At 32.8% G+C, this 13331-nt stretch overlaps 1 protein-coding gene across 1 annotated transcript; it reads left to right on the top strand.

Annotated features, from left to right (window-relative positions):
• Positions 1-1219: 1219 nt before the first annotated feature.
• Positions 1220-8042, top strand: LOC132729283 (uncharacterized). The gene is made up of 2 exons (XM_060715009.1): positions 1220-2154; positions 3529-8042. The coding sequence occupies exons 1-2, from the start codon at positions 1574-1576 to the stop codon at positions 4097-4099; spliced, it is 1152 nt and encodes a 383-aa protein (XP_060570992.1). The 5' UTR covers positions 1220-1573; the 3' UTR covers positions 4100-8042.
• The last annotated feature ends 5289 nt before the right edge of the window (positions 8043-13331 follow it).

The following is a 13331-nucleotide window of genomic DNA, read 5'->3' on the forward strand; positions in this document are numbered from 1 at the left end:
TAAAATATTTTCCTTTGTGGTGCTGCGTATTTAAATTCTTGATATTTTTTGTTGCCTTTTCCAATATCAAATCCTTGCTCACTTGCAGCAGCCTTTTTTAATTTTATAGATGACACTTCGAATATGATTTTGTCTCTAATCAATAAATGCACGAAAAAGTGATAGCTTCCGTTTCTGTGTTCTCCACTATAAGTTAAAGATGACTTTCTCCGTTAGATTCCACCAATTTTGATAGACGATCATTTAAAAAAAGTTCTTTCAGACTGAACTAACACACTAACTGACCACTTGAATTGCCTTTACTTACTTAAGTAACATACTTATTGAGTACTTTCTTATTCACTTACTAACGTACTGACTGAGTGACTGACGGACGGACCGGACTGGACTTGGACTTGGACATGACTAAATACCATGAAAATGAAAACGAGGCTAGATGAAGTACGATAGTTATTGATGTGGATTTTGTTGGACTCATTAAATGAAAACGAGGCATGATGGACATAATTATTATAATATAATTACATGTATACTGATTTGATATGGATATTTAGAATAGGAAAAATGAAAACAAGGCTAAATTGACAAGATTGAATCCAATCATGTGTTACATTGGGAGACACATGGTGTAAACGTCGCAAGTTCATTGATAAGGTTTACTCTTTATCTGTCTCTTCATTAATAACATTTAATAAGGTGCGAAATAAATGCCAGAATTAAACAACTGCATGTTGTTTATGACTATTGAATTCATACTTGATTAAAACGTAATTTCACAAATTTCAGTACCTGTAATTTAGCCTTAATGTACAAATGTACGTTGTATTTCTGGCAATGTCGTCCGAAATATTAATATATTATGATAGTTGAGCGTTGGTGATTACATAGCAGGCCAGGCCAACTAACCAGCACATCCATGTAATTTAAATAGATTCAATACTGTTGGTTGCTACATTTAGTTCAAGTTTTTCTTAAATTACTAATGTGAAGTTCTGAACAAGATAAGTCTATAAAACAATGCAGAACAGTTCAAATTGAATGGCAGTTAATGTAAGAAAAAAATGTAAAGTTTTATTTGAACGGTCTTCTTGTTAGGTCATCGTAATCGGAAAAGTCAATTAAAACTAAAAATTAATTTGAGGGGTTCAACTCCATAAAAGTTTGATAAGCTACTTCCTGTAAAATTTTGTTTACGATAAACAATTAAAAACGTCAGTGATTTAAGTGTTAAAACTGTTATCACTTTATTAAAACTAGGAAGTGAGCGATGGAAAAACTCCACAAAATATAATTTATCGACGAAGGTACATTGCCAACGCAAGAATTTATAATAAACAAAACTGATAATAACAGTTAAAAAGATATCACAACGCTGAATTTAACTGATTTAAATATGTTACCCTGGAGAAAGTTATGATGGATTTATCGTGTTACTTTCGAGATGTTGCTCTATTTATCTATTAATTGATTTTTATCTATTAAATGATGATTAGTAAATGATTTATCATATTTATATTTGAATTAATTTTTACTGAACAAAAAGGCAAATAGCAAATTACAACTCTAAAAGTGTATGTGTGTGCGTGTTTTGGATTCAACATATAATATGGCTAATACGACGGAAATGGACGCGTCAGAAGTTAAAGAAACAGTTCCACAAAGTGGTTATGATCTTCCAGTTTATGGATTAGAAAATGAAACATTTTATTTTATTCACATACCAGCAATTGTGTGCATAACGTGCAGTTTTGTATGTGCGTCCATTGCAATAATATTGTCATTCAGACGACAATCTTACCATACCTTCTTCACTAAATGGTCGAAGAGTGACAGGTTCATTGTGTATCTGGCAATATGTGATGGTGCGTTTAATGTGTCACATTTTACAGATCATTTACATATTCTCATCGTCAGAAACCATGTTTACCCGAAAGAACTTTGCGAATTTTATGGATTCAATCTTGCAGTGTTTATAACTGCACAAAACCTCATGGTGAACATAGTGGCAATTAATGCATTTATGCTGATGTATTTTGACAAAAACTTGAACTTCGGATCACGTGACTGGAGACTTTTACTATGGACATTTGGTGCTCCGTTTCTTGGAGCGACTATTGCTGCAATAGCTGGCCAGCTTGGTCCTAATGGAACTTTGTAAGTATAGATTTTTAGTTACATATTGATGTTTCATTATTGTAGATATTATGTTGTTTTCAGAACTTATTAAAACTTCAAAACTGAAAAATATATGCTCAAAGGCTCATTTTGCCCCAAAAATGGTACAATTTAAAAAAAACAAAACTTTTTTACTTTTCGGATTTTGTTATATATTATTATGATTTAAGTGTATAAGTATTTTGTATGGAAGTTAAATTCTACTTTGCTTACATTTTGCTATCTTTACAACACATTACTGCAAGTTCAGCGCTACTTCTTCAATTGTTAAACATCTAACATGCTCTTAGAATTATACAACACATGTTTGGCATTTCTAAATAATTAAAAAATATATGGATTCCTGAGGCAAAATTTGCCTTTAGAGTAATCATCATCCTAACTGATATAATTAAGGTCCATAAAATAGATCTTTGATCTGTTTGTACTTGTATCAATAATGTCAACATTATGTATAAAACATTATTCTGCTGACTACCAGTTAGAATACCATGAGATTATTATATGATTACTATGCTGGATGACAAAAATGAAATAATATTCATTTTACACTGAAGTTTTTACCATTCACCTATCTTATTAAACTTCGTTAAAGGTTCAGGAAACTTATACTTCTGTATTAACATCGATATCAAACTTGATAAAACAATATCCTTTTCCGAGTTACAACTGTTCGCACGTACTTTCAATTCAAACTTTATAGCTTAAATTATAGGTCATGCAGTGAATAACTTATCTGACCATTAAACTTGATTACTTTAATTTATATGATGTCCTCATTGGTATATATAAGTAAATGCTATGTTTAATGATAATGTATTACTTTCGGAACAATAATTGCATGAGTCGTTGGTTTACTGATCTGAGCCGAAGGTCACCCTAGATTACCCACCATCCGTGTATTATTTCATGTTTTAATGTAGTACATATTTCCATTTAAATTGTTGTTATTTAAGTTTCCTAAACATATTTTTTATCAATCAAAAGCATAATGAATTGACAATAATAAGCGTTGTCCGTATGATTATTTTCGATTAGGAAATAGATATATTTTTGAGTGCATTGATGTAGAATAATACACGATTCGAGTTCAAATGCGTATGAATATAATCACGTGAGTAATAAAGCAATTGAACCATGAACCGTACATTATATACAAAAAAAAACATTTTTATTCTATTTCCATTCGTACATGCTAATAAAAAGAGAATTGATAAAAAATATGTTGTTTACAGTTGATAACAAATACATATATATATTTATTATACTACATCAATTACCATTAGGTCACTTATCATTAGTAACAATTATTCAGTGTAATAGATTTAATGTATATATATATTCTTTTTCTAGTTGCTATTTTGACGGAATTAAAGGAAAGATTGCAAACATCTTATTTACAACGGTACCTTTATTGTTGGTTCTAATGGCAAATACAGTACTATACATATTGACGTGGAAACGAATTCACGACCAGGGAGAAGCTGTAAAGAAGTCATTGAGTGGCATGTCTGCGGCGATGCGCGCTTCACACCGTGCTGCACGAGCAATGTCTTTGTTTGTAGCTGCATTCTTGATACAATGGTGGGCGATGGGATTATATGGCATATGGGCACTAGTAGATGACGAACACGTTCCTCAAGCGTTATTTCACCTTGTGACGACGTTCTCAAATATAGGTGGTTGTTTGAACCTTGCAGTATATTGTTTAATTAGGAGACGTCATCTCGGACAAGGGGAACATCTGTCTCATGACAAACTTTCAAGAGACAGCGATGGTAGGAAGAGACCACATAGTACCCTGACATCAGTCGACACCTTTGGGTCTTCTAGAAACGTATCTTTAAGTCAAATTCCGGGTGCGGAAAATTACCTGTCACCTAACGATGCCACTAAGGGTAGTAATGGTACCGCACAAATTTGAAGTTCACAAATTTCATACACGTTATTACGACTATGAAGTGCTTAAAACTGGATAAAATCCTGCTACTGTTTAAATATTTATGAACTATCTAATTACAGTGGTATTAACCTTGCATTTCTAAGGAAGCGGGTTCGAGTGCAGCTATCGATAAAGATTTTTTGTGTGTTTTTGTTGTAATATTTTTAAAGTGTTATAAAATTGTATAAATCTAAATTCTCAGGATTCTCAGCAAGTACCGAGTATAGTTTGATAAAGATTGTTACCACCTAACTAAACATCACAATTGTTCATTTCACTCAGTATAATTTGTTATAATTAAAGAACAAACCACAGATCTAATGACCTTATAATGAAGTTACAGTTATTAGAACGATGGTATTACTAATTTTCTTCTGTACTAGTGTTAAAATATACCAGTAAGGAAATAAAGAGGCAAACGAGTGATCAGGAGTGATTTTATGCGATTAATGCGGCTTTAATTATCTGTATCCCTATAAGAAATTATTTTCGTTATACAATTTTTTATTGCCAATTTGCTTCTACAAGTAATGACGTAACCGAAAATTGAAGCCAAATTGAATATTTATTTCTTTACCGGTGGACATTTATTTCTGGGTTTTATTGTAACTTGTTGAGCTATGTTAAGTATCTATACCTCAATCACAAATGACAAACGGTCGCCGGGCGGCGTCTATATCTAAAAAAAATCATAATATCGACCGGTGTCCGTCCAGCCACCCATTCGGAACTGCCTCGGCTATTATCTATAATAACCTCGGAAACAATACGGATTGAAAGTAGTTCTACCAGATAATGTAAAACGAATGTATATATTTGACATCTAATGTCTGTTCCGGTAACTCTTGTGCTTGAAAATATGTCTGACAACAATTTGCAATTTAAATATGCCCACTGATGTTCAATTTCAAACAAATCCGACTAAATGTCAACAGGTTGGTTTTTTGTACTTTCGGTTTCTACAACCATTATGCTAAATATATAAATAATGTATTGTTTGCTTTTGTACCTATGAATTTACTTATTGTAGGTGTACTGTTAATACATATATTAAAAATAAACTTGTCAACAACTCCCAGCAGTAAATGACTATTTGTTAAATGTTTAGTTTCTTAGCGTAGGTTAGACCGAAATACCGCATCCGTTCTGTGTATTCATACTATTGTGTTCGAGGTCCTTATCCGAAGACTGACGGAAAGGGCCGAGTAGTTGCGATTGCCAGCCACCGTGACAATCGGACGGCAGCGGCTGAAAATTTTCCTCATCTGGCGGGCGGCGTCGAGTTTTAAGTACTACTTAAAAGCTAAATGACGGTGTCCGGACGATAATTTTTGGGGTCAGTGAGTTGAAAAAGTCATCTGGGGGGATAACCCGGTCGCCGGGCGGTTTTTGGATCGGACGATTGTATTTGATACACATAGTTGTGATAAAAATGTTCTACTAAGATTATCTTTATTTTGTAAAAACATTATGCTAAAATTTAGATAACTAATACTTCTCATTCTCCGTTCCCATTTGTTACAATATAAAATACATGTTGTATTGAATTCAGTACTTGAAATGAACAATATGATCTCCCTTTTGTTTATTTAGCTAGTCATAATTGTATTTTTATATTGTGATATTAGTGATTTTTGACTGTTATTTTTCTGTTTGTTTGTTTGTTATAACCAGTTGCATATTATATGCCTTGGTTTAATAAAAACTGAAACTGAAACAAAAAACACCGTCCGATTTTAAAGGTAAACCGGGCGGTTTTTTGTATTTGCCTTAAATGTATCTGTGAATTCTTTTGAATTTAACATGAACTGTACGGCCGCGCGTTGAACGTCTACGCGGATTATTATTAAGGAAAAGGCAAACTACAATTATTGCATTATCTTCTTGGCCTCCATCTTGTCACTCTCAACTGCCTTCTTTGCTAGCATATTGACCACTGACTGATAAGCCTTTACCACCCGGCGCCCATGCGGCGACCATCCGATCCATTTATAAATCGCACAGACGCCGTGAGGACATCGGGCGGCGACCGCCCGGTCTATGAATGCTTTTTGTAACATCAATCCGCTAAAAAATCGCCCGGCGACAGTTTCATGCATGACCACGCAAGTTATGAGATTTAAAATCAGCCGGCGTTTGCAAAATCGTCAAAGCCGCCGATGTTGTAAATTTTAAAATCGGCAGCAGGCCGTTTTATTTGTGACCTAGGCATTCATTATTCAATGACTGTATATCAGTATGCAATTGACAAGTTAATAAAATTGCAATATATCAGAATGGCCACATTATCAGTCTATGAAAGGTTACTTTTTCTCATAGTATTATGTAAATGTCTTTATCTTTCAAAAGAAATAAAAGGAAGCAGCTTTTAAGAGGTGAAATAATTTTGAACACCGTATTACATATATTAAGTAGCCTGGTGGGTTCTTAAAATATTCTTATAAGAAATGGTCCCGAAACATTCCTTTAAACTTATTCAAAAGATGATTACTCTGTTGTATAAAATATACATCTAAGATTGTTATTTGTACGGATATCATATTTTTCCAAAAAGGTATATGTCAGTCGTTGGGTCGTCTATGCGGAAATGGGGAAAATCAATAGAGTTATCTGACCACTATGTCTCTGAAGACAAGAGTAACGTTCTCTTATGGGTTTGCGGAGTTTTATCTATTTTGAAATTTAATAACAAATGCACATATATCAAAATTCCTAGGTCTGCATAATTTGCAATACATCTGAAAACTTATGCAATAGTAGAAAATCATCATTACAAAAGGAAACATATCTAATATTCATACCAAAGCTGAGATTTCGTGACATAAGCAAATGAAGTATTCTGGTGAAATGGGGAAACATTGATGAATTACTTATGTAGAATCGTTGGATTTAAATTATCATTGGTTGTATCAGGTACATTTTTATGTCTTTTATCGAATATGCTTGCCTGTTTGTTAGATCATATATTCCGGTGATATGTGTATTGGTTTGACAGGAGACGTTGCATTCCTTGTGTTTAATTATTATATATATTTGACGTTAATTTTTAATTGTCAGATTATAAAGCTCCAAAGCAAAAAAGACACACACTAAAAACACAAAAGGGAAAAAAACCACAGAGCCATTACACAACCTGATCCTCAGTTCATATTGAGGTAAACAGATAATGCATCTAGCTTTAGTCTATGTTTGACAGAGGCTTGTTTGTTTTGTAGACTGATAACTCTTATAGACGAAAGTAGACGCAAAAGTATTGAAACTATTGTCGTTTTTAAACTCGAACTAAATCTTGTAAAATAATCTTTACTTCTGAGTTTCCAATTAATTTCCAAAATTTGTAGCGGAAATCCAATATCTGAACATGTAAAGTAATGTAAAGTAACATTGCGTCTGCTTAATTATAATACTGGGGCAGAGGACATATTCGAACTATGGCCCGTAAAATATATTAATAACACAGACATGGTGTTTTGGAGGTACTGAAAACTGTTGATGTTTCTCTGTTAAATTGTTTTTTGTTTATGCTTAGAAAATTATCAATATTTATGTATTTGTGACTCTTAGGTTGAAACCCGATCACTGACACTTGGCGTCAAACAAGTAAGAAACTTAGTATTAATTTTCTAAAAAAAATTAAAATCTAAACTTGTCACTGACAATTAATTTGGTATTTTTGAAATCGCAATTGATTGCACTGTGGGTTAGTGATATTTTTAGATATCAGGCGATTTCTGGACTATCATGTACCTTAATGAAGATGCCCCATAATAGTATATTATAGGTGTGATTTTGGGAGTAAATACACATTGCCGTCAAACTTTGTTTTTATGAGCAATGCATGCAAACTGTTATTTTGTTCAATATAATTATGTCTTATATCATTAAATGTATGTCTTGTATCATTTAATTAAACTGTGTAACTGGTTATCTGTGTAAATGCTTTTGAAATATTTGTATTTGTTTTGTGCCACACTGAATTTTAAAATTGCTAACTTTCAGCCTAGGTCCCTTGCTCCTAAAGGGTATACACCACTTTGTGTGTAATCCAGTTTTCAGTTACACCAATTGCTTACTTGTATATGAAGAAACATGTACAATATAATAACTAAATAAATAACCCAAACAACCATGTTGAGTACTTAAAAAAGAAAACTCAATTATTACAAGAAATCAACAGAAAATCACTAAGGGTCATGAGTAAATAAAAGAAATAATCATTTATAAAGGGTCATTTTCATTTCATTGTTAGGATATGTAGATCATGCTTAAAACAGAAGCAGCAAATACATATTCATGAGAAATTTGAAGCAGCTAACGAAGAAAATGAAAGCATACATAAGACTGCTAATGAGGTTTAAATACCTAACTCTACTTTAAGAGATCAAGACAATGGTTAGTATGCTGGCTTTCACACTCGGTTTAGCCATAATCGTCCCCTAACTAATGAAGATGTAGCTTTTTTAACAGTGTATAACTCGTATCCCGGGGTGTTCATGTAGACAGAGATGATGTAAGGCGCTTTAAAAAAGAGATTGATTGTGAAGCAAAGACAAGTTAGAAAATCATTGTTTGAGAAAGGACTTTGTTTCTTACTCAAGCGCCATTCTGATTTGAAAAATATGAATATGTAAGGTCCATCCACTGCGGTGGGAGCGTGTTGTTTAAGTTTCACTAAATAAAGCGAGTGACTATTTCGACTTACTGTCATATACAATGAATTCACTGGGTCTTAAATGTTTATTACTGTCATGAGTCATGGTTCCCTGGAACGATGGCACATTGTAAAAAAAGTCCATTAACAAGGCTCAGTAAAACCGAGCCTGCAACATTTTTTTCAATATTGCCTGTTTGGGCGTTCTCTAGGGACTTTGTCGTGCTGAACGATCTTTAAGGCGGCGTTCAATGAACGCAAAACCCGACTCTGGAATTTTCATGAAATTTGTTGTGATTAACGCTTCCGAGGGATCATATATATCTAGATTCTTGTACACTTGTACAAATTAGTTTAAGCATGTGGCTTGCTTTGCGTCATTATTGGATTGATTGTATTGATTGAATCTCATTTAAAGCGTAAAATCATTAGGAGCAGTCTACAAAAAAATTGTTTTGCGCATGCCCCGTTTCAAAATACGATTTAACTTAAACGAAAAATTAACACCGAAGTGAACAAATCGGTACATAGAAAAATCGGAAAATATCATTTACGTTAATTCATTTAAACTGTATAAATCGATTACCGTATTGTTTTCTGAATAACGTTTTACTATTTCATGTTCCGACAAATAGTAGTAGTGAACATTATAGCTAGAATATCACCATGCACTATTATATGACCGAGTGAACCGTGTATTGAACCGGTATGACTTAATAACGCAACAGATATTTTTTGGCGCAAATGGCACACATTTTACCTCAAGTTTGATTTTCTTCTAATATTGTGGTTGGAGGCATGCAGATTTATATACTGTTTATTCCAATAAACAATATATAACAGTATAAAAGTATATAACAGTACATGTATATACTGTTTATTCCATCTATCCTTCTATTGCGCCGACAAAAAAGTCAATTTCTCCGGCATAAAATCTTTCAAATCATTAAAAAAGATGAAGTTTAAAACAAACTTTCATTGCAATATATATAATAAATTCTATTTTGTTAGATAATTGTAATTTATAACCATTCATTTTGTCTTTTATGCCATATAATATCCCCAAATATTTTCGAATTAAATAAATCTTCCACAGCAGCAAAAATACCTCTCGCATGCTTCTTTTTAAATAAGCAAACTTGTATAAAATTAAGGTAGACAAGTTTGTTTCTTGGTGTAATAAATGTATGCAAATCTTTGTTCCATAAAAAAATTATGTATTTACATGAATGTCTTATCTTAAAAGTCATGGAAGAGGTGGAAAAGGTATTTCTATAGATAATGAATTATTATGTATTCTTTTATACGCAGACGACATTGTAATCATAACTGAGAATGAAAATGACTGACAAAGTATGATAGAAATTCTGCATAATTGGTGCGACAGTTCCGGCCAGTTGTACCCATAACTAAGTAGTTTCACACGTGGGGTCCATAATTTGAAAGTTGTTGCCAATTATACTTACCTTGGTGTTTATTGCTGACCGAGTTCCTTGATTTTAATCTTATGGCAAAGTCAGTAGCTCAAAGTGCAGGTAGAGCGCGCTTTGATTGCTCATTGCTAGAATTAAGTCTCATATTCTTTCCATACAAGGTGTTTATGAAACTATATGAAATCACAGTTTGGCCATTTATTGCCTATGAGGCAACTTTTTGGGGGGAATAAATCCTATTCTATTATTAATTCTGTGCAAGCTAGAGCAATGAGATTCCTGGGAATGGGTAGATACACTCAAAATAATGCTATATATGGTGAGTTTGGTTGGCAACCTCCGCATGTGAAACAATGGAGATCTGTGTCCCAGCACTGACATTGACTTAAGAAAATGGATAGTAGTAGAACCAATTTTTTAGGTATTTCAATATTGTGATTCTAAAGGAACCAATAAATGTAGAAACTGGCAGTATGTTTTTAAGAAGCACTTACATTTGTTGAGCTTAAAAAAGTATCACTCAATTGTACAGCCTTACATCATTCAAGAGACTTTTGTAATAAGGTTGTAGCAGGTTCAATGGATATTCTTACTACTGAATGGGATACAAGTATAAGAAATGTAACAGGCCCTCCGGTAGAGGCACATAACTTTCGTAAAAAACAATTATGGACTAGAAAATTATGCTGCATGTAAATTCATACCAAGAAAACACAAAAACAGCAATAGCTAAGTTTAGATGTGGATCCGTTTAGAAACTGTAAGATATGAAAATTTACCAGAAGAGCAACATGCATGTCTTATTTGTAATAATGGCGTTGAAAATGAAATACATGCCTTATTTTAGTGTCCTTTGTATGAAAATTTTTGAAATGATTTATGAAATAAAGCCTGCAATTTCAATAGCAATTTTAAATTTTAAGTATTTATCTAATCAAGATAAGCTTAACTATGTATTGTCTAATGAATACATGTTAATAACCAGTAGTAAATCATGTCATATGATATTGCAAGACAGAACCGACTTTCTATATAGATAAACCTGTGTAAATATTAAAAATACTTAAATTTAGAGCATGGTAAACAGATAAATTCAGCTCAAAATATATTGCATTATATTTTATATGGGAACCAAATTTGTGTATATACAACAAAGAAGATGTAAGAATAGGAAATATAAAAACTGATCAATACCTTTGCTTAGATCTACATTAGATAATTTATGGACTATATATAAGTCCAACATGGGAAGTAGAAATCTTATATTAGTGTTTCAGAAGTATACTTCTTTTTGTTTAATAATCATAAATATACACATGTTGATCATGGTTTGAATATTTATTTTAGAATAAACTTGTGAACTTCTTAAAGTGTAAAATAAGTAGTGTAGATTTAAAGACATGTATCTTTTAACATGTGTACAACATCAATGCTAATCAGTCGGGCCTGATATGATCAGGGATGATATATGATTTTTATAATGTTTCTTATAATGCACACTTAAGCAATATGGCTGTTTTTAAAGAAAAGATTAGAAATGTTGTTTTTTTATCTTTAACTATGTAAATACAGACATTGCTAAATTAAGTGATAGAAAGAGCATCGAAACACGAGGTTATCTGATTTGTACGAAGGGGCATAGCCCCCGAGTATTAATCAGATTGCCGAGTGTTTTGATGTTTTTTCTCTTTTGTATCATAGTCAAATATAAAAACACGTTCCCTGTTCTCACAAATATGAATCCCCGAGAAAAGTAACCAATCAACGAGCATCTGAATATGATTTTTCTATCGCTTTCCCTTTTTCTGCCGTCCCCAGCAAAAATGAGCCAATCAATCGACATGCTCTGGAGTGCCGGTAACTAATACCTGCACTCCAATTAACGCACTGTGCATGTATATAAAATCTATTTAACTCTGACACATTTTCAACAGAAAGGTCCCCGTACTATGATACAAATAGTATATGAAGCCCTTTCTTTCTGAAACATTTTGAGTTAACTGACATTGTTGGTATTAATTGATAACAACAGACTTATGTAATGCCATTGGAAAATTCAGTGGTCAAAATTTGTATCAAATATTTAAAATGTTGTACTGTCATCAGGTCTATATGTTACTTAAACAGAACAGAACTATGTTAGTTAAAGAAGTGAAAAGTGTGTGCTTAACCTGTTATCCAAAAGAAAGAGTGAAATATTTCTTTTCTTATGAACTATATGATTGTATTTTAAAGCATGTTTAAAGCAATGAAAAGTGTCTCAATAAATCTGTTTAGATTGGTTTTTACATGTAAATGCTATGTATTTTTTTAATATGTATAATGTAATGTGACATGTAAAAATGAGACAATAAACAATATAAACTATAAACTGGTATGCTTCTCTCTTCCCTTCATTTGTGTACGTCGTTAAAAGACACAGGGCGTCGGCTGTTAATTGAATAACCAATGTTACGTAAAAGCGGCACGACTTAGCTTGCATGTACTGCCGATGTCCTGACTAAAGCCGAGGGGAGTTGCGATACAAAGAAGGCAGAGTCCACGAGGATGGTGTACTAGGGTGCGTACGCCCCAACAGACCTTTTAAGGGCTACCTCCTATATTTTTGTCTTAGGTTACTGTAAATTTAGGTTTTCATTGACCTCCGTACATTGACCTACTTCCGGCTCTTGTTTACTTGTCAACGATTACTTTGCCGCACGTTAGCAGGGTTTTATTTTGTTGTTTTTTTTTTGGGGGGGGGGGGGTTTGATGTTTGTTTTTTTGACAGAACATGGTGATACTTTTTTTTGACAGAACATGTATCACCCAAAGGGCATGATTCAATTATAATGATGAGGATATTATGATAATGATGAGGTTATTGTCCCTGAAAAGAGCCCAAAATTGCTTTATTTTCAAAACTGGTTTCAACCAAAGTTCGTAAAACATAAACCTATAAGATCATGTTTGAACTCAATCTGATCTAGTATATGTAAGATTTAAATGCAGGTTCAATTAACTTTGTAATTATGCTGTTATTAAAATGAGTTGTTGGAATGTTTTACAGGACAGTTTCTTATATGCTTCAGACATTGTAGTCAATCTTGATTATAATTTATGTATCGTAGTTTCGTTTTGATTATATGGA

The sequence above is a fragment of the Ruditapes philippinarum genome, unplaced genomic scaffold (genome assembly GCF_026571515.1).
Source record: "Ruditapes philippinarum isolate M1 unplaced genomic scaffold, ASM2657151v2 ctg17_1_1_1_1, whole genome shotgun sequence".
NCBI classification, from domain to species: domain Eukaryota; kingdom Metazoa; phylum Mollusca; class Bivalvia; order Venerida; family Veneridae; genus Ruditapes; species Ruditapes philippinarum.